The sequence below is a fragment of the Colobus angolensis genome, unplaced genomic scaffold, assembly GCF_000951035.1.
Source record: "Colobus angolensis palliatus isolate OR3802 unplaced genomic scaffold, Cang.pa_1.0 Scaffold7, whole genome shotgun sequence".
NCBI lineage: Eukaryota > Metazoa > Chordata > Mammalia > Primates > Cercopithecidae > Colobus > Colobus angolensis.
The window spans coordinates 18022064-18045206 of NW_012120709.1; the positions used below are offsets into that span (position 1 = coordinate 18022064).

Consider the following 23143-nt stretch of genomic DNA (forward strand, 5'->3'; position numbering starts at 1 on the left):
AGCGAAGGAGCAAACGGAGCTGCCGTCGCCCAAGCCGAGCCGCGCTGCCAGCCCTCCCGCTCGCGCTCCTGTCCGCCGTGTCTAGCAGCGGGGCCCAGCATGGTCATGGCGGATGGCCCGAGGCACTTGCAGCGCGGGCCGGTCCGGGTGGGGTTCTACGACATCGAGGGCACGCTGGGCAAGGGCAACTTCGCCGTGGTGAAGCTGGGGCGCCACCGGATCACCAAGACGGAGGTGCGGCCCGGGGCTCGGCGGGAGCGTCCGAGGCGAGGGTTCGGGAGAGGAGCTGCTTACCGAGAGGGGCGGCCGCAGTGGTGGGACTGGGGAGACCCGAGAGGCCGCCTCACTGGCGGAGGCGAGCGGGCCTGGGACTGTGAGGACCCAGGAGGTGCAGGGGGTCGGTGAGCAGCGAAGGGATCGGGCCCGGGCACCCGGAGCCGAGTGTCGTCCGACTGGAAACGCAACCAGCCGGAGCTTAGCTTTCCCCTACGCCACCCGCGGTGGCCACCCGGAATTTCGCCCAGAGCCCCCCACCCGAGCCGTGACCTGTTCTGTGGCCTCCGCTCCGGAGCCCAAGTTCCGCGTCTTCCCTGCTTTCGGCTGGGGGTGGGGTGGGAGGGGAAGTCTCGGTGTTCCCAGGCTGCGCCGTGAGAGACGTCGCCGGCCCGAGGAGGGGACCGCCTGCGCTTGAGCTCCGCATATGGGGGCTCGTGCGGCCCCCGTGACCCCGGTGCCCCTCCCCTGCCCGACGAGGAGGGGCCCGGTGGCTGGGAATGCCCCCACGGCCACTGTCCATCTCTTCTCCTTCCTTTTGGCCCACGGTGTCTCTGATTTGGTGTCTGGCTAGCTTGATCTCTTGCCTGGGGCATTTCCATTTAATGCTCCAGACAATAGAACTGGTTAAAATGGTCATCTCTGCACTTGCACAGTGGGTGGGTTGGACAGAAGTCTAGGGTTGTCCCTGTACCAGGTGTGCATTCTGGCTGTAATACGCATTCTTTAAACCATATCAGATTCTGCCTCTACTCATAAAGCCCTCAACTGCTTCCTGACGGTGAATCCTGCACCCTCTTCATTGCACATTCTAATGCACCGCACATATTCTCTCACAAGTCTCTGTTCTTACCTAACCCGCCCCCCTTCCTTCCACTGCCTCAAGCTGCTCTCCTCAGGGTCTCTATTTTAAGACGTGCAAATTAAATACCTTAGAAGAACGGTAGAAACAAAACCATTCTTTAGAATAAAACCTAGTGGTTTTGACGTACTCTACTCTGCCTTATTGTAGTTCCTCCTGGAGTTTCATCCTTTTCCTGTTTGTTTGCCCTCCAGTTTTGGTCCTATTCTGCTTTTTCCCTTGTTAGTACAAATGTACTAGAGTTTGAATGTAGAATAAAGTAGGACTTCTTTTCAGAATGACTTATGTAAGGCGAAGGGCACTGGCAAACCTGAGTGATTTTCGGAGTTGCAGTTGTACTTAGAAGTTTTGCTTAATCCCATTTCCAAAAGGAAGGGGTATATGTCATTTTGTCTTCTTTACTTTTTGCCTTCCCCTGCTGGTCCTGAAGCAGTCAAAATCTATCTTTTAGAATCAGGACCAAGGTCAGATATTTCATTCTCACAGATTTACCAGTTAGCAATTTAAATTGTAATGATAATGGTAACTTGACTATAGTGATATTGCTAAATCTTTGCATAGTTTAATCTGATCCCAGCATTTTTTAAAATGAAGAAATTGGTTCCATTCCTCTGAAGAGCCATGGCCTAATGCCATGCCATTTCCCTTTAAGTTACATAAAAGAAGGCATTTTAAATGCATGTTTTATGAGTCCTTGCTTAATGACTTTCTAAAAACAAACACATTGTGAGTTATAGAGCGGTTCTACAAAACTTTTGAACTATAGTATATCGGGTGGTTGAATTCCAAATCCATCAGTTCGTAATTTTTTTTTCTCAGCTCTTACTGGGATTAGTAGCAAGGTTTAATTAAGTCATCTATTATTTATCAGGTCAGATTTAGTTAATACAGTAAGAGCTGCTTAAGTGGAGTGACTGACACTTTCTCTTGAGGTTGACAATTCAAATGGTGTCCGTTTTAAACTGATATATCTTAAAGAGCTAGGGGGCACTATGGAGTAATATCGTGGTTTGGCTATCAGAGTGAGATCAATGCATTCATTTGTAATTGAAGCAAGCACTGGTCAGATCATGAAAGAGGATCGATCCTAAATCGTGTGTGTAGTATATATGTGTAGAATTATTTACGTTAAATGCTAAATGTTTAGTCCACAGAACCCATTTCCCTGTGCTTTTCTAAAGAAGCTGTTATTAACATGTACAAAGAAATAGTGTGAATGTGAATTTGAGATGGGTGAGTGTGAGTATCTGTGGAGATTTGGTGGGTGTGATTGGACGTATTAAGGTAGAGAGAGATAGGTGAAATGTCAAAGCAGTCGTTGAACAGAAGAGTTCTGTAGGTCTCTAGCTTGTAAAGTTGCTCTGAATTTTTATTTATTTATTTATTTATTTTTTGAGACAGAGTCTCACTCTTGTTGCCCAGGCTGGCTGGAGTGCAATGGTGCGATCTCGGCTCACTGCAACCTCTGCCTCCCGGGTTCAAGCGATTCTCCTGCCTCAGCCTCCCAAGTAGCTGGGATCACAGGCGCTCACCACCATGCCCGGCTAATTTGTGTCTTTTTAGTAGAGACAGGGTTTCACAGTGTTGGCCAGGCTGGTTTTGAACTCCTGACAAGTGATCCACAGCCTCAGCCTCTCAAAGTGCTGGGATTACAGGCGGGAGCCACCGCGCCTGGCCCAATTGTTTCTTAAAGTATTCCATAGGAGTAACAATTCCATTGTTAATGAAGTTTTTTACAGCAGTTATTTATCCTTATTCGAATTCACTGGATAAATGTTTGTGTGTTTTTGATAAATACAACTACCTTAAAAACCGTAAGATATGTAGTGAAAACTTTTGTTTTAAGTTGAGTTTTCATTGCAGAATATACTACGGTAGTTATAGTGGAACAATGAATATGGTATAAAAATAATATCAGCAAAATATCCCAATTATTGACAATAAAAGTTTCTTCATATACTATGCTTTAACATAGATACAAGTTTGTGTGTTTTAAAACTTAGAGGTCTTTTTTCCCAAGTTTGACCCTGAGGCAAATTTTAGGGCTTACTCATCTATGTAATGAGCAATTGGACCCTTTTATTTTTAACTGGTTCTTCTCTGTTTCTTATTCTATATCACTCACAAATTATGTATTTCTACAGAACTTAGGAGATTCAAGTCTTTCCCTTTTAGGAAAAAAAATAGTAGACAAAAGAGATCTTCATTTTGGTCAAATCTATCAAACAGTTTAACATTGTTTATAAAATATAATTACATCATCGTCTGAAGTGGTATTGTGTTTGATCTCCATGTGAATTTTGCACCCAAAGGGGAAGACAGGTGGGGGTAGAATCCAGCTTCCTAATACACTTTGTAAAGGCTTTGTAGTATTCGTTTGTGGTTTATGAATTAGAGATGCTAATTTTATAAAATTAGCATAATGGGAAAAGAATTAATAGCATGTAAGCTGTTAAACTTTGAGGCAGTAGTGGTTGCTTGTTTGCTGTTCACTGAGTGTCCTTGAGTAGTTTATTTTATCAATACTGTACAGTACTAGGAAATAACTTTTTCCTTCTAGTTAATAGTGTAGCTAGTTTTTTGTCTCTTAAGTAAAATTCTAGAAAAGCCAATGGTATCCTTAAATGTTTTTGTATTCTGTTTAAGAAATAGTTTCTTTCTTGTTGCTCTCAGAACAAAAGAAAGAAAAATAAAGAAGTAGTGTCTTACTGTAATATAAAAAATAAAGAAGAGTATAGTGAACAAAAAAGTATACATATAATTCCTCCACCAATGGAATAACCCATTCTTAACATTATGGCACTAGTCTTTTTATTTAAATGCATTTTTTCCATAGATGAGAGCACATGGTACATGTGTATAAATTATGTTCTTTTTTCTACTTAATATTGTAACCTAGGCATTTTGCTTAATATATATAACTTTATAAAAACATTTTTGTTAGCTGCATGGTGTTCTACCTTGTAGGTGAATATCATTTTACCTAACAGTTCCCTTATTAATGAATATTATGTAATTTTCAGTTTTTGTGTATAGTAAATAATTTGCAGTGAATATTTTTGTGTCTATAACTGAGTGTGCATTTTACATTTTTTTTAGGGAGGAGGCATTGCTGGTAAAGTCCTAAAAGGAAATTTCCTAAGTAACCAGGTATTATTTTTACATTAAAGAGTAGTGTATTTTTATTACCAAATCTGTCATGTTTATTATTGAAAAATTTAAAAGTATAAATAGGAGGCCAGGCTAGATGACTGACACCTGTAATCCCAGCACAGTGGGAGGCCAACGCAGATGGGTTGCTCGAGGCCAGGAGTTCGAGACCAGCCTGGGCAATATAGCAAGACTCCATCTCATTAAAAAAAAAAAAAAAAACCACTATAAATAAATGAAAAGAATTCCCCATAAAATCACAACCCCAGAGATAACCATAACTCGTTATCTTCAGACCTTTTCTATAATAGATAACTTGAGTTTTCAACACCATATGTCTCATATTGCTTAGCTAAAGAGCGTGTAAATGTATATAGTCTATGGAATCATAAAGATATTTCAAAGAGGTTCTAAAAATGACCTTATTAAAACGGCATGTGGGTGTCAGACTGCTTACTTACCCTTAAGAGAACTTGGAATGCAAAACTGATAACAAGGACATTCTGAAAACTGTATTTGTTTGCTAAAAAGCCTTCCATGTGCATTTTGGGGATTTTATAGTTAGGCCTAATTCTTTACTACCTTAAAATGTAAGATTTTTAAAAGGTTTTCAGAATTGTTAAGGTATTAAAATTGCATTTTTATAGCAAACTTAGAAACAAGAAAAAGGCATATTACACCCTGATTATGATGTTTCTTGAAGAGAACTCATTTTAAAAATACATTTGAATTTTCTATTTTGCTTTAAAATTTTAAGACTCCTTTCAGTAGTCTTGGTATTAATCTTGTACTGTGAAATATTCCAGAATTTCAAGAACTGTACTATGTGCAACAGAAGGACTTGTTACCAAATGACTCAATCACTAATATTTGTATCTAGTCTTATGTATGATCTTTAATTGTGTATTGAAATAAAAATTATATTTGTCTTGGAATATATATGCTTTCATAGAATTTTTCTCTAGTTTTTCTGCACCCCGGACAAATAGTATTTGTCAAATTATTCTGCTAACTGTTGTTCAAAATAATCTGCTCTTTTTTGGGAATGGGAACAAACATGCAAAATAAGAGTTGTGTAAATGTTTATATCCTGTAGAAATTTTAACTTTAACAGAGTTTAATGTGTTCTGATTTTAAACCCTCTGGGAAATACTATCTCAGTACTAGTCAATTAAGAAAATTATTTGGAAATAACTGAAACTGGCCTATCTTCTTGGATTCACATGATGACATTTGATTTATGACCCCCTGCTGATAGCAGATTCATTTCCTTGGAGGCAGATGCGTTCCAGACTTCATTAGAATATCATTCTTTCCACTTTCGTGTGCCTAGTACCTTTTCTACCTTCCACCTCCATCTTTTCAAAATAAATTATATAAAACTTTCTTTATTCAGAACATTGGTGTAGAATACTTTCTCATCCTTCACAGAGAAATAGCCTATATATCCATTTTGAGATATTAGAAGATCAAAAGATAAACTTGGAAATTCCATCAGAAACTTCATTTAAAATTTTTTTTTAAAATACTTTAAACAGATTAAGAGATGAATATTGGATGAATTAAACTGAGAAACAATACTAAAATTTATTTTAAGTTCTCCTTGAAAGTAAACATAGTATTTATATGGTTTCCCCCAGTTATAGAAGTCAATGCATCTTCATTGTAAACATTGTTGAAAAGCCCAAAGAAGAAAATTAACATCCTGACTTCTACTCTCCAGACCCAGAGATAATGCCTGTTAATATTTGGCTCATCTTCCTCTAGTTATTCACATATATTTTATATGTATGTAATAAAATTGATGTCATGTATACATATAATCTGTGTTTTTTACTTAACATGTTGTTAACATTTCCCTAAGTTTGAAAACTATGTAAAGTATGGTTAAATAGTATTTGTGCATTTTTGACTATCCATATTTTATTTAATCAATTTCCTATTACTGAACATTTAGTCTATTTCTCTCTTGCTGTCTCTCTTTCTAAAATAATTTTTCAGAGAGCATCCCTCTACATACATCCTTGTGCATGTATCTGATTATTTCCTCAGTGTAATTGCATAGCAATGGAATTCTTGGGTCAAGGAGTATGTACATTACCTATCTTATGGCTTAGGATGCCAAATTACCCTCCAGAAAAGGAGTACCCATTAATTTTCACCAGCAAGAACTCATATTTTGCAGGAATATTATTTTCTAAATCTCTGCCAGCTTGATAGCAGAAAGTAATATTCTTTGCTTCTTTCAAATTTTTTGTTTTTATTTTTTAATTGACAAATAAATGTTTATATTTTCTGTTACTTCAATTGGCATTTCTTTGATTACTTTGTACAGTTTTATATGATGATTGCATTCCTTTTATACATTTTTTTTGTCCTTTGACCCATTTAATTGCATTGTCTTTTTTGTTGATTTGTTTAAATACTTTTTAAGATAGGGGATTATTTTTAATCACTTCTTTTATCATCTTAAAAATTCTCAGTTTAATTTTTGCGCGTATATAACTATCAGACCATTTACCTTTCTCTCAATCTGTTTTTCTTACCCACTATTACAAAAGTTAAATCAATTTTTTTGGGGGGGGGGTGGGGACAGGGTCTCACTGTGTCGCCCAGGCTGGAGTACAGTGGCAAGATTACAGCTCACTGCAGCCTCCACGTCCCAGGCACAAGTGATCCTCCCACGCTCAAGTGATCCTCCCACCTCAGCCTTCCAAGTAGCTGGGACTATGGTGCACACCCCCACGCCTGGCTAATTTTTAAATTTTTTTGTAAAGACAAGATTTTGCCATGTTGCCCAAGCTGGTCTTGAACTCCTTGGCTCAAACAGCCATCCCACCTTGGCTTCCCAAAGTGCTGGGATTACAGACATAAGCCACCATACCCAGCCATCAAATTAAATCCTAATGAGAATTTATTATTTGAATAATTTTAAAAGCCAAGTTTACATTGGAAAAAAAGTCTGCTTTTTATTCATTCTGAGAGGGTAGCTAGATAATTCTCTGTTTTACTACTCACTTTTACTGCTTTCAGAAATTCTTTCATTATAGACCACTCAATCACACTTGCTTTTCAATCGGATGATAGGCTAGTAGGTTGTAATTCTACCAATGGTTTGTTATATAAGCTGAAAGGTGTATTTATTTTTTAATTTCAGAGGTCTAATGTATGGTATGATAGAGCTAATGCTACTTGGTACTTCAGAAGGACAGTGTAGAATTAGTGTATTAGTAATAGGACTGGAGTAAATATTATCTAAGACAAGAAACACATGTTAATCCCTTCCTATTTGTTATTAGAAGAATAGCTCTTATTGTGTAACTTCTTTATAAAATCTCCAAAAGCTACTTTTTTTGGCTTTCATCTGTGGATTTATAGAATCAAAAAGCAACTTTTGTATGTGTGGTTTCTTTAAATGAGATTAATATTTCTTTTATGAGAAGTTGTTTTTCTAAAATCAAAAAGACAGGATAGGCCAGGTGTGGTAGCTCACACCTGTAATCCCAGCACTTTGGGGGGCCAAGGCAGGTTGATCGCTTGAGACCAGCGTGGCCAACACGGTGAAACCCCATCTCTACTAAAAATACAAAAATTATCCTGGCATGGTGGTGCACGCCTATAATCCCAGCTACTCGGGAGGCTGAGGCAGGAGAATCACTTGAACCTGGGAGGCAGAGGTTGCACTGAACTGAGATCGCACCACTGTACTCCAGCAGTGACAGAGCAAGACTCTGTCTAAAAAAAAAAGAAAAATACCAAAAAAGGGATAACAGTTTGAAAAATGAAAAAATTCCATTTATTCATCAGTTTAACACTTTTTACATTTCTGCTCTTATATTTAATTCCTTGTCCTCCTATATAAAATTTGTATTTGACATAGTTGTTACTTTCATATGTATTTTTAAAAATTTCACACTGTTAGAAACATTTCTGTATATGTCTTAATATTTAAATCACAAAATAATATAGCCATTTTCTAAAGAATTTTGAAAATGAGAAAATGAAAACTAATATTTCTCAGATGGAGAATTAGTATATGTGATAAATAACTATGTCATTGTTCTGGGTTTTTTCTTATTAGAAAAATAATACATGTTCACTGAAGAAAAATTGCACAGAAGAGTACAAAGCAGTTTATCACCATCTTTTTCTACTCATACCTTATGCTGAGACTGCACTGATATCTCAGTTTTCTAATACTCTATTGATTATATGTACACATAAGGCTAGGTGAGGTGGCTCACACCAGTAATCCCACACTTTTGGGAGGCCAAGGCAGGAGGATTACTTGAGCCTAGGAATTTGAGACCAGTCTAGGCAACATGGCGAAACCCACTCTTTCTTGACCAAATGTGTATATTTATATATATGTATACACACACGTGTGCGTGCACACACACACAAATTAGCAGTGTGGTGGTGCACACCTGTAGTCCCAGCTTCTTGGGAGGCTGAGGTGGGAGGATCATTTGAGCTGAGGTGAGAGGTTGCAGTGAGCTGAGATCGCACCACTGCATTCCAGCCCAGGCAACAGAGTGAGACCCTGTCTCAAAAAAAAAAAAAGTGAACATAAATCTTTGTCATCATTTCAGATTATTTCCCTCAAATAATTTCTCAGAATAAGAGTCCTTAAGCTACATGGAATGGATGATTTTTAAGGTTCATAATAAAGACTGCTAAATTCTTCCTCAGCAAAATTATAATCTATTTTATATTTCTACTAACAATATCTAAAACAAACATCTCATTGAACCTTAGCTGACTAGGTTATTTATTTTTTAATCTTTATAAACATAATAAATAAAAATGGTATTTTGTTTTTAATTCATATTTCCCTGAGTATTTTGAAGTGGAATATTTAGTGTTACTACTTTATGTGGGATTTAGTTTGATAATAATCATTGTAGTTTGTCCTAATGTTCTTCAGTTTATAGAGGAGACCTTTCTTCAGTCCTTTAGTAGAAGGAGTATTCATTTTTCTGTCATATAAATTTATTGAAGGTTCTTTTAAGATGATGTATATATAATAATTAGAGAGTTGAATAGATGAACACCACCAAAAAAGAGGATCTTTCCATTCGTGGAGTTCCTTTCTTGACTTACTTTCTTGTTACCATGCAGATTTTGTCCCTTATACTATGTTCAGAACTAAATAAGAGAAGGGATATAGAGAGGAAGTTCCCACAAATCTAAGTTCATTGTAATCCTTAAAAGGAACTATTGGGACACAACACTTTTGCAAATTAAGGACTTTCAGTGCACCTTTGGGGAAATCCCCAAATAACAAATTTTTGTTGATAAAATGTGTTCATCATCTTCTTACAGACCTATTAAATTCCTTGAGGGTAGGAATGAAACCTCATTCATTTTTATATCCCAGGCATAATTCCTGGCACACAACAGATGCTGTGTAATGTATTACTACTAGACCCTTTGAAATAGTGGAAAGAGTAAAGTTGGAGTTAGAAGGCCTAGGGTTTTCCTTCCTTAATTCATTAGAGCTTTAAGACTTTTGTTGATGATGTGACATTATTTGAACCTCAGTTTCATCAACTCATGAGTATACCTCTTGTTTCATTTACTTCACAGAATTGGGAAATAAATGAGATAAAATATGCTATAAGTATCTTAAAAAGTGCTATGCAGTTGTGAAAGTCATCACCAGTGTTAGTATTATACATATTTCTGGGAAGTACTTGATAGAGAGCTCCATTGTTAAGAAATTACTTGGATGAGTTTGGCAGACTGCTAGCTGATCTCTGAAAACTCTACTGTTTCCTCTTCTTTCTGGGCCTACAGCTGGACTGTTTCTATGCTGCCCTTGCGTTTAGGTGTGGTCATATGCTGAGTTCTAACTAATAGAATGAACAGAAATAATAGGCACCACTTCCAGGCCCGGCCCATAAAATCACCTGTGAGGATCCCTCAAAGTTCTTTTTTCCTTCTGTCTAGCTGGAATGGAGACCACCTTCAGGTTAACCTTGGAAGCCACACATTAAAGATATTAAAGCCTCTTTGAATCTCAAATGCCTGCCAACTTCATTCGTCTAGTTCTGCTACATGAGCAAGAAATAAACTTCTATTGAGTGTGAATCATATGTTTTGGGTTGTATTTGGTAAAGCAATGAGACTTCCCGTGTTACAAGGAACATGTTAACTCATGCTCTGCTTTTTCTTTAGAGAAGCATAATCCTCTTATAATAGCTCTAATAGCCTTAGAAACAAGGGATAGCAATGGGATAAATATATATATATATATATTTATGATCATAGATGGATAAAGTCTGTGACCCAAGATAAAATTGAAGTGAGAATTATAGCATTTGAGTAATTTTGTTAAGAAAAGTTAAATGAGATTTATAATTTTTTATTGAAGTTTAGATAACATTTTTAACTTTTTAATATATATCATATATTTTTCACTTTTTCATTGTTGAGGCCAAGGTTCCAAAAGGGTATGAAAAAGGAGATTTCTCTGGGTAATACGTTGCTTTAATTGATATTTAGTATCTAAACTCTTTCATCCCATTAAATATGATACTTAAGATATTTACAGTATAAAATTGTCTCATGATAGGAATCATGCTGAGGTTTTAAAAACCATAATCCCTTCTCTCCATCTTTTTCTATTAGATGATTGTGACCCATCTCATTATAAAAGCTTTTTGTTGGGGGCAGGGGGTGCTGATATCTAGACTCACTCCTGAAATCGTAGGATAAGACATTTTCTTCAAAACATGCACATCTGTGAAACTTGATGTGATCTTCCTAAGGAATATTGAGGATATTCCGTTATACACTTATCTTTTTATTTGGCAACTGTTACCCAAAGTTACCTAAAATATAATGGATTGTATCATACTTTTCATTGAGGAGGGTTTCTTTAAATGTATTTAGGTTTGAGGTGGTCCAATAATATTTCTAATAGCAAGTATATAATATTAATCATTCTACTTGACTAGCAAAGTTTTACTTTCTAGAATATTGTCATTATAGTAATAATTAAAACACCACCAAACATAATGAAAACAGCTATCACAGAACCTATGCACTTTACTCCCTAGAGAAGAAGCTTTTATTCTTAGGCGATAAATTTAATTTTATACATTATGTTTAGTAATCGGATTTCCCCTGGGAAGCTTGGAGCATTCTACAATTAATTAATCAGGAAACAACCTGTGGACAGCAAGTTAGAAGTAGAGAAAGGTGACAAATAAAACTTACAGTAGAGCTTTAGGACATAACAGCAAAGGATAGAGCAGCCACAAAGAAAGAAGAAAAAAATTGACTCTCCCCCCTAATTTTTTTTTTTTTTTTTTTTTTTTTTTTGAGATGGAGTCTCACTCTGTCGCCCAGACTGGAGTGCAATGTCACGATCTTGGCTCACTGCAACCTCCACCTCCTGGGTTCAAGTGATTCTCCTGCCTCAGCCTCCCAGGTTGCTGGGATTACAGGCGCCCGCCACCAGGCCTGGCTAATTTTTATGTTTTTAGTAGAGACAGGGTTTTACCATGTTGGCCAGGCTGGTCTGAAACTCCTGACCTCAAATGATCAGCCCGCCTCGGCCTCCCAAGTGCTGGGATTACAGACATGAGCCATAGCACCCAGCCTGATTCCCCCAAAATTTAACTACTAATAGCGTACTGTTGACTGGAAGCCTTACCAATAACAGAAACAGTCCATTAACACATATTTTGTATGTTGTATGTGTTATATACTTTATTCTTACAATAAAGTAAGCTAGGGAAAAGAAAATGTTAAGAAAATCACAAGGAAAATACATTTATTACTCATTAAGTGAAGTGGATCATCATAAAGGTCTCCATCCTCATTATCTTCACGTTGAGTAGGCTGAGGAGGAGGAGGAGGAAGAAGTTAGTGGTGGAAGAAAATTTGTGCATCAGTGAACCCACACAGTTTAAACCCATGTTGTTCAGGGTTAACTGTAATTGTATGAACAGGAGACTGCGGGAATTATGTGAAATGGCAAGCTGAATCCTATTTTACTGGATACGTTTTGGAAGCATTGAGCTATCATAGCATGTGCAATTCCTGATATTAAAAGTTATCCTTGGCTGGGCACAGTGGCTCATGCCTGAAATCCCAACAATTTGAGAGGCCAAGGCGGGCGGATCACCTGAAGTGAGGAGTTCGAGACCGACCTGGCCAAACATGGTGAAACCCCATCTCTACTAAAAATACAAAAATTAGCCAGGCATGGTGGCACACACCTATAATCCCAGCTACTCGGGAGGTTGAAGCAGGAGAATCACTTGAACCCAGGAGGCAGAGGTTGCAGTTAGCCAAGATCATGCCACTGCACTCTAGCCTGGGCCACAGAGCGAAACTCCGTATCAAAAAATAAATACATAAAATTTTTCCTGAGGCCAGCCATGGTGGCTCACGCCTGTAATCCCAGCAGTTTGGGAGGCTGAGAAGGGAGGATTGCTTGAGGCCAGGAGTTCAAGACCAGCCTGGTCAACATACAGATGGTCAACCAACCATCTATATTAAAAAAAAAGAAGAAGGAAAGTTACCCCAAAACAATAACATAAGGCTAAATTATGTTTAGAATACCCTTTGATATAATTTGAAGTACATTTTAGAGTTTTTTCAAAACTTATAATTAAATTTGGGTGATTCTCAATTATCTGAAAAATTTATTTACATCAGAATGCTTTATTTTCCAACCAAATATCTACTAATTTTAATAAATTAGTTCTTTTTAATTGCGTGAAAAAAATGTGTGTAATCGCCGGGCGTGGTGGCTCACGCCTGTAATCCCAGCACTTTGTGGGAGGCCGAGGCGGATGGATCACGAGGTCAGGAGATCGAGACCATCCTCGCTAACACGATGAAACCCCGTCTCTACTGAAAATACAAAAATTAGCCGGGCGTGGTGGTGGGCGCCTGTAGTCCCAGCTACTCGGGAGGTTGAGGCAGGAGAATGGCGTGAACCCGGGAGGCAGAATTTGCAGTGAGCTGAGATCATGCCACTGCACTCCAGCCTGGGCGACAGAGTGAGACTCCATCTCAAAAAAAAAAAAAAATGTGTAATCGTTGATTTCTGCCTACCTAGCCATTCACCTTCAAATGTAATCCCTTCAAATTATTAACCTTGGAATTGTTTGGGCTCCTGTCTAGTTATAACAGAATGAGGTCACAGTTTCTGAAATAAAATTCCTCTTACAAAGTTAAATTTTAGTGCGGTTACTAACATTTTAGTTTTTGCCCGTCAATTTTTAAAATAAAATCCAATTGGTATTTTTTCATGGAATGAGTTTTAATATTTTATATTTAGCTTTTTGTCTGTATTCTTTGAAACTTATCACTTGCTTTTCCAGGAGAATAGTATTTCAGTGCAACAGAAACTGTCTTCTGAACTGTCTTCTACTTTGCTGATCATTTGTTTATAGTTACTTTACAGTGGGATGATAACTAGTTGATATAGCTACTAATTTAATCAAATAAAGATTTTATTTTTTCAGTTTGTACAGGAGTAAAAAGACATTACCATTGTACTGAAAGAGAAACATGTTTTCGAGTTATTCTTCATAGCACACTAAAGACACAGCCAAACAACATCTACTGCCTTACACATGGTATTAGTTTAAGAAATATTTGTTGAATGAATGAACATTGAATTTAAACTAGCTATCATCAGTGTCACGAACCTACAGGTGAAGTCTCATGTCATTTATTGACAGGATTCTTAACTAGAAAATATTAACTATTGTATACCAATTGTGTTTATTTGTGTTCTGGGATGCAGGTGGCAATAAAAATAATCGATAAGTCTCAGCTGGATGCAGTGAACCTTGAGAAAATCTACCGAGAAGTACAAATAATGAAAATGTTAGACCACCCTCACATAATCAAACTTTATCAGGTATGACTCAGCCTGACACTATCTCCATTCATTCCACAAAATAGTTCTCTACTTCGTATCATGATTTTTCTTCTATTTGTGTTTCTAATCAATGAAAGAAAATAAATGTATGCTTTTTGTAACTAAGTACATCCATTTTTCTATATTGTCTTTAAACTTAAAAATCAGAAATCTTAAGTCATCTATCAGACTGCAAGTTGTTTTAAAAGTTTGCAGTGTGGGCTCACTACTCCCAGTAGTTTGGGAGGCTGAGCAGGGAAGATTACTTGAGACCTGCCTGGGCAACATGGTAAAACCCCATCTCTACCAAAAAATGTATATATACAAATATTAGCCTGGTGTGGTGGTGCACACCTGTAGTCCCAGCTACTTGGGAGGTTGAGGCAGGAGGATTGCTTGAGGTTGCAGTGAGCTATATCATACTACTACGCTTTAGCCTGGGTGACAAAGTGAGACACTGGCTCTTAAAAAAAAAAAAAAAAGAAGAAGTAGTTTGCAATTGTATGATACCCTGCTTTTTAACTGCAGGGTTTTGGTGCTACTGCCTAATGAGGATATGGCAGTTTTGATCATTTAAAAAGGATACTATATGTTTTATGAAAATACAACCACTAAATTAGTATATTATTCAGTGACATACTGTGTAATACATAGGACTATATTTAGTTATTTGGCTTATTTTAATAGATAAAATAAATTTGCTTTTTTTAAAAAAAATCGACTTTGTTATAATACTTTTTGTAAAATAAATTACACCCATTTTATGTAAAATAAACCTCACCCATGGGGTGTTTTGTCACCATTTTTCGTTGTTGTTTTTTATAGCTTTTGGGGGTACAGGTGCAGTTTTGTTACTTGGCTGTATAGCATAGTGGTGAAGTCTGGGCTTTTAGTGCACCCACCAACCAGCCATGGTTTTTAAAAGGAGCATTTTTTTCAGATTTTTGAAGAGTAATTCATGTTTAAGAAGGACAATATAGTACAGAATATTGAAAAAAATTTATTTCTTAACATGTAGAATTTTTCTGTTGAAAAGCTCTTTTTAAACTGAAATGTTCCAGTATCCTGGCCCATTACTTTGATCTCCAGAGTGTGATGTATACGCCCATGGTATGCTGGACTCAGCCTGTACCGGCTTGTTGAGAGCTGATTGTTAAACTTTCAGAAGCTTTGCAAGCCAATTAACATGATGTTAGTAGCTCAAAATCTGCATTGATGGGAAGATTTACATCACAGAAATTGGCTTACAAATCAAGGCCTTTTTATTTTTTGTCAGAAAGCTGGCTTACTGGCACACCAGTATGTGCATTCAAATAGATTAGCGCAAATGTCCTTGGGAGTGTAAGAAGAAAATGCCAGAACCTCTAGTTACGTTTATTTTTTGTATTTGTTTTGTTGTGTATATTTTATAATGTACATAATATTTATACAGTGGCAAATGTATGTAGTGTGTGTGTGTGTATATACATGTCACCATATGTGTCGTGTGAGTATATATATATATAATATATATATACATATATATTTGGCAACTTTATTTTTAATGGATTCCCATAGGAATCATGTTTATTGTATTCTATTTTTTTTTAGAGAGAGAGTCTCACAGTTGTTGCCCAGACTGGCCTTGAACTGCTGGGCTCAAAGGATCCTCCCACTTCAGCTAGGACTACAAGTGCATGACAGTGTGTTTGGCTTTAAACCAGTGGTCCCCAACTTTTTTGGCACCAGGGACCAGTTTCGTGGAAGGCAGTTTTTCTGCCTCAGCATTAGATTCTCATAAGGAGTGTGAATACTTGATCCCTCACATGCGCTGTTCACAATAGTGTTCCCACTGCTATGAGAATCTAATGCCACTGCTGATCTGATGGGAGGCGGAGCTCAGGTGGTAATGCTAGCAATGGGGAGCCTCTGTAAATACAAATGAAGCTTCACTGTATGGCCTGTTTCCTGACAGGCCATGGACTGTATCAGTCTGTGGCCCGGGGGTTAGGAACCCCTGCTGTAAACAACTTTTATTGATAGAGATTTTCAACTTAAAAAATGTGAAGACCATTGGCTTATGATATGCCTCCTAAGAATGAGAGACTATAATGTAAAGCATTTCCTAAAAATTCTAAAACTACAGAGGCCTCTTAGGGCAAATTTATATGAGATTAGCCCAGTGCAGTGACATGTAGCCCCAGCTACTGGGGAGGCTGAAGCAGGAGAATCTCTTGAGCTGAGGAGTTCCAAGCTATAGTACACCACAATTGCACCTGTGAATAGCCACTGTACTTCAGCCCAGATAACACAGAGATCCCATCTCTAAAAATAAATATATAAATAATTCAGATTTCTTCTCCCTTTAAACTTAAAAAAAATTATTAATTTTTTTTTTTTTTTAAAAGAAAACGTCTTGCTCTGTCACCCAGCATGGGATGCAGTGGCACAATCATAGCTCACTGCAGCTTCGAACTTGTGGACTCAAGTGATCTTCCTGCCTCAGCCCCTCCCCAAGTAGCTGGGACTACAGGCACATGCCACTATACCTGGCTAATTTTTAAATATTTTTTGCAGAGACAGGATCTCACTGTGTTGCCCAAGCTGCTCTCAAATTCGTGGGCTCAAGTGAGCCTCCCACATTGACCTCCCAAAGTGCTGGGATTACAAGAATGAGCCACCCATGCCTAGCCATTTTTTTTTTAATTCCTAAAGAAGATATTTCTAAGAAACTAATTATATTCTTCAAAGTCTCTGATTAACCATAAACTAAACTGAGGATAAAATTAACATAATTTGTATAATGATTCTATCTATTTGAGGTAAATAATTGGTTACAGTTGATTTATGGATTTGTTTAGGCCCAAATTGTGGGTAGCTCTTAGTTTTCTGGCCTCGTGAAGAATAGTCTTAAACCTACATCTTAAAACAAAATTAATTTTCTTCCTTTCAGTAGATAGCAGTTAGAGTATTACAGAGAAACACTCTAAAATTGTTCATCTTGAATCTAAACACTCATTTTCTTTTTATTCTATTTTTATTTATTTTTATACAGATATTTTTTCAGACATAGTTTTCCTCCGTCGCCCAGGTTCAAGCAACTCTCCCACCTCAGCATCCTAAGTAGCTGGGATCACAGGTGCATACCATCACATCTGGCTAATTTTTGTATTTTTTAGTAGAGACGGGGTTTTGCCATGTTGGCCAGGCTGATGTCGAACTCCTGACCTCAAGTGATGTGCCCACCTTGACCTCCCAAAGTGCTGGGATTAGAGGCGTGAGCCACCATGCCCAGCCTCATTTTCTTTTTAAATAGACATCTACTTAGTGTAGTTTGAAAATCAGATTTATGATGATGATGACATACTTCGTTCTGAATCTAGAAAAATGAATTTAAATAAAAGTATTTCACAGTAGAGCTATGAATATGAAACTTTTGAACAATTAGAGTACTTTGTAACAATATTAAAGTATAGTACAAGGAATATCACGTTGTGCCAGATTAGCTAGGCTACAGACCAGGTAAATTAAACTACTCTATTTTTTTATTCTTTTAATCAGAATCTACCATGATAACATAGGACTAGAAATGTCAGTGAGGAGATGTTGAAAAGTTGATCTTCAAAACTTATATTATCTATATTAGTACTTTTCAAACTTTAATGTACATAAAAATCACTTGGCAGTTTTGTTAAAATGTAAATTCCAGTTCAGTATGTCTGGGACGGGGCTTGGAATTCTGCATTTCTTACAGGTGGTTGAATAGTGCTACTACTGCTGGTCCAAGGACCGCACTTAGAAGAGCAAGAATCTCAATTTTTCACAAACAAATTAATCAGAATGATATTGTCAGGCTTATAAACCTAGCCATCTTCTGAATTGTTCTTAACTATGATTCTTTTACTAGTAGTTTCAATTTAGGTAATTCCGTAGAATATTGTGGAAAATTCTAGTACATTTCTGTCAGACTAATATGAATTATTTATCAATAGGTAATGGAGACCAAAAGTATGTTGTACCTTGTGACAGAATATGCCAAAAATGGAGAAATTTTTGGTAAGCTTTTTCCTTTAAATTTTCTATTAATTTGAAAAATTCACTAATCTGCATGAATGGGGTATTTTCTATTAATTTTCTGCTTATTTAAGTGTTGGTAATATAAGTAAAAAAAATTTAAGTGTTAGAAAATATTCAGTAACCTAAAATATGAAATATAACTATTTCCTTATATTTATTATATTAAAGGTACTACGACTGTCATCTCTGTTTGAGATAGGGAGGAACTTCTAGTCATACTGCAAAGGATATTTTCTTTCTTTTTATCTTCTTTTTTACCTTTCTTTTCTATGGAAAGATTAGTCAGCAAATATTTATTAAGCTTCTACTATGTCCCAGGCATTGTGCTAGGTATTGGGGATACTCTAGTGACCTAAATAGCACAATCTCTGTTATTGTGGATCTTAGAGTTTAGTGACGTATTCACTATAGGTGTAAGACCTCAGGCAAGTCACTAAACCTCTCTGGGACTTGATTCTTTTATCTCTAATAAGAAAGTATTTGATTGGTGTTTATGATTCATTCTAACTTTAAAAAAATTTAAATATTCTATTCTAGCTTTCACCTAAAATATCTATTTATTTTTACTGTGTGGAACCAGAGCACTGTAGCTATCTAAATCTTTTTTTGTTCTTAACTTAAATTTTAGTCCAAAATTGTTTTTTAAGCAACTTTATTGGAGAATAATTCATATGTAATAAATTACATGTATTTAATGCGTACAGTTTCATAAGTTTTGATACACATTTGTGAAGCAGTCACCACAGTCAAAATATCCATCACTTCCAGAAGTTTCTTTGTGCCCCCTTTGTAATTCTTTTGCCCCATCTGACACCCAAAAAACCACTGACATGTTTTTTGTCATTATGGATCAGTTTGTATAAAACTTTTGGAGTTTTATATAAATGGAATTATACAGGATAAACTCAAATGTAACCATACAGGATATATTCTTTTTTTTGTCTAACTTCTTTCCTTTAGTATAATTATTTTGGGATTCATTCCATTTTATTGTGTATATCAACATATAATTTCTTTTTATTGCAAGTAGTAGTATATTGTATGAATGTACCCCAGTGTTTATTCATTCATCTATCTGTTGATAGACATTTGGGTTGGTTTCAGTGTTTGGCTGTTATACATAAGTTACTATAAACATTCATATACAAGTCTACACAGTCTACCTTCAGAGAATACTTACCACTTCACATATAATATAAGAACCTTGGCTGGGTGTGGTGGTTCACGCCTGTAATCCCAGCACTTTTAGGACGCCAAGGTGGGCGGATCACCTGAAGTCTGGAGTTCAAGACCAGCCTGGCCAACATGGTGTAACCCATCTCTACTAAAAATATAAAAATTAGCCAGGTGTGCTGGTGCATCCCTGTAATCCCAGCTACTCGGGAGGCTGAGGCAGGAGATGGTGTGAACCTGGGAGGTGGAACTTGCAGTGAGTCGAAACTGTGCCACTGTACTCCAGCCTGGGGGTCAGAGCGAGACTCCGTCTCAAAAAAGAACCTTATATCAGTGTACTTATCTTTTGCCCCACCTGGCCTTAATGTTCTTGTTGTCATATTTTACTAATACCTATTTTATAAAACACAATACAGTGTTATTTTTCTTTAAGCAATTATCTTTTAAAGAGATTTCCACATTTTTTGAAAATTATCTCTTTATCAATGTAGCTACCTTTTTCTTTAAACAATTATCTTTTAAAGAGATTTCCATATTTTTTGAAAATTGCATCTATTTATCAGTGTAGCTACCATTTCTGCATTCCTATGTATGTATATATTTTTATCTAATGTCATTTTTCTTTTGTCTGAAGGATTTTCTTTAGTGTTTCTTGTAGCACAGATCTGCTGGGGATGAAATATTTCAGCTTTTATATGTCTAAAGTAGTCTTTATTTTTGTCTTTGTTTTTGAAAGATGTTTGTACTAGGTATAGAATTCTAAGTGGACTTTTTTCTTTCAGTACTTTAAAGATGTTGCTTTACTGTCTTCCCATTTGCACTGTTTCTGACAAAAAGCTACTGTCATCTTTTTCTGTATTCCTGTGTATATAATGTGCCTTTTTTCTCTGGTTGCTTTTAAGGCTTTCTGTTTATCACTGGTTTCAACAATTTGATTATGATGTGCCTTTGTGTGGTTTTCTTCATGATTCTTATGTTTGGTTTCACTGAGCTTTTTGGATCTGTGACTATACTGTTTTCATCAAATTTGGATATTTTTCAGCCATCATTTTCTAACTAATTTTTCTCTTCCACCCCTCTCTCTTCTCCTTCAGATATTCCAGTCAAGTGTATATTAAACTGTTTGAAATTGCCCCACAGCTCACTGATGTTCTTTTTCATTGTTTAAAAAAATCATTTTTCTCTATTTCATGTGTCATATTTCATATCAAATGTTGCTCTTTCTGTCTTTAAATTCATGAATCTTTTCTTCTGCCATTAATCCCAGCCAGTGAATTTGTCATCTCAGACATTGTAGTATTCTCTTCTATAAACTTGAGTAGGACTTTTTTTTTTTCCTTCCATGTCTTTACTTAGCTTTCTGAACATCTAGAATCCAGTTATGGTAATTTTTAATGTCCATGTCTGCTGATTTCCAGCATCTCTGTCAGTTCTGGGTTGGTTTTGATTGGTTGATGTTTCTCCTCAGTTTTGGTTACATTTTCCTATTTCATTACAGGTCTGGTAGTCTTTCATTGGATGCTAGACATTGCCAGTTTTACCTTGAGCACCACATGTTACTTTAGGTTTTCTTGGGCTTAGTTCTAGGATGCAGTTAAGTTACTTGGAAACAGTTTGATCCATTTGGATCTTGCCTTCACAATTGAAACAATGCTCAGTCTGGGTCTAGTTACTTCCCACTTCTGAGTATTCTACTCAATGCCCCATGAATTCTGAGGTTTTTTGGCCTGACCAGTAGGAATAGGCACCATTCCTGGCTTTGTGTAAGCACCAGGCAGTGTTCTCTCTCAGCCTCTCAGATGGTTCTTTCTCTGGCCTCTGGTGGTTTTCTCTCACACGTGAGCTGATCAGCACTCTCCTGAGTGCTCAAGGGACAGATCCCTCTGCAGACCTTTGGAGTTCTCTCTGTGTGTAGCTTACTCTTCTTTGGGACTCTTGGCATTGTCTACTCAACTCAAAGACATTGCTGGACCACACCTGGGTTCCCCCTCCCTGTGCTGTGGCATAGAGATTCTCTCAAGGCATTAGTTGGAACAGGTGACATTAGATCTCGCCTCATTTGTCACCTGTCACTCAGGGATCACTTTCCTTTGCCTGATGTCCAGTGTCTTATAAACCATTCTCTCATGTATTTCGTATTTTTGTTGTTGGGGATGGGAAGGTTGTTTCAGGCAGGAGGATAAATCCATCTTAGCCAAAAGCAGAATTATTTAGTCCTTTCAAATTTGTTGTTAATCTAAGGTATTTTAAAGGGAAAGAACCATATGCACTTCTATAGTTTTGAAAAATACACTATTTGCAGTTGGATTATAAATAAATAGTTCTGACTAAACTCATTGTATTTCAGAAAAGATGTCTGCTTCCTTTTGCTTTTTTTTTTTTCTTTTTTATGCTACTACTCAATGAGCTTATTTTAATTCTTAAAATATTTGTTTCAGCTGGCAGCATCTTGACTGATGCTTTAATGGACTGTTATGGACTTTGAAGTCAAGCAAATCTGATTTACAATGCCGGCTATATCATATTAATTGCTAACATTACTTTAGGCAGGATTCTTTCATTTTCTTCCCTTTTTCCCCTTTATTCATTTTGTTATTTTTCTTGGCTTTCTTTCCTATTTCTTACATTCACTTATTCATTCATTTATTCAGTCTTTCAAGAAATCTTTATTGAAAACCAACTACTTGTCACACACTGTAATATGGTAAAACTGCAATGAAGAAAATAGACAAAAATCTCTACTCTTTTACATTCCAGTTTGGGAGACAGAAACAAAATAGCGGAATTACTTAGCAAATTAGATAGTGATGAGTGCTATGTAAATAATAAAGCAAGGCTTGTGGGTTGGGAGGCATGGGAGTTGATTGCAACATTAAATAGAGCAGTCAGAGAAGGCCTCACTGGCGTTTGAGCACAGACTTGAAAGCACAGTCATGTCGATAATGGTAGAACAGGGATTACCCAGGGAGAAGGAAGAATAAATGCAAATCCCTGAGGCAGCAGTGTGCTTGGTGTGTCCAAGGGATAACAGGGAGGCCAGTATGGCCCAAGAGGAGCAAGCAAGAGAGAAGAACAAGGAGGAAGAACAGTAAAGAGGAGGTCAGAGGGTAAATGGGAGGCAGGAGTGGGGCAGATTTGGGGGCTTTGTGTAGGCCTTTAGAAGGATTTTGGCTCTTACCTTCAATAAAGTTAGGAAACCATTTTCGGCCAGGTTTCAGCAGAGAAGTGACTGCATCTAATGTAACATTTTAAGAGCATCGCTCTGGCTGCTGTGTTGAGAATGGAAAAGGGTGGAGACAGGGAGACCAGGTAGGAAGCTGTTGGAGCAGTTCCAGTGAGGGATGATGGCAGCCCAGACCAGGGGAGCAGCAGTACAGGTAGTCCTAAGTGGTCAAACTCAGAATATGTTTTGAAATACAATCAGTAGGACTTCTCGTCAGATGGAGACTACCTAAGTAGTAGGTATAATTATGGAAGAGGCCAAGGTCTGATTCCCTAAGCATTTAAACAATAAAAGATTTGGAAAAGAGGAGAAACTAGCTGAAGAGACAGAGGAGGAAGAAAACCAAGAGAATGTGATGTCCTAGAAACCAAGTGAACAAAGCATTCTCAGAAGGATCGAGTGAGTATCTGTGACAAATGATGCCGATAGATCGAGAATGATGAAGAATGACAGTTAACCATAGTATTCTGCAATTTGGTAAGAGCAGTTTTGGTGGAGTGACTAGGCCAAAAGATAG

The 23143-nt window shown here is 37.1% G+C and overlaps 1 protein-coding gene across 2 annotated transcripts in view; it reads left to right on the forward strand.

The window, feature by feature from the left end:
- The first annotated feature begins 6 nt into the window (after nucleotides 1–6).
- The window catches only part of SIK2 (salt-inducible kinase 2), a 126611-nt gene continuing 103474 nt past the window's right edge, over nucleotides 7–23143 (forward strand). For both annotated transcript variants that reach the window (XM_011926716.1, XM_011926718.1), the window contains exons 1-3: nucleotides 7–234; nucleotides 14058–14174; nucleotides 18146–18209. In XM_011926716.1, coding sequence (XP_011782106.1) covers nucleotides 100–234; nucleotides 14058–14174; nucleotides 18146–18209 — 316 coding nt within the window. In that variant the 5' untranslated portion in view covers nucleotides 7–99. The remainder of the gene's footprint in view (nucleotides 235–14057; nucleotides 14175–18145; nucleotides 18210–23143) is intronic.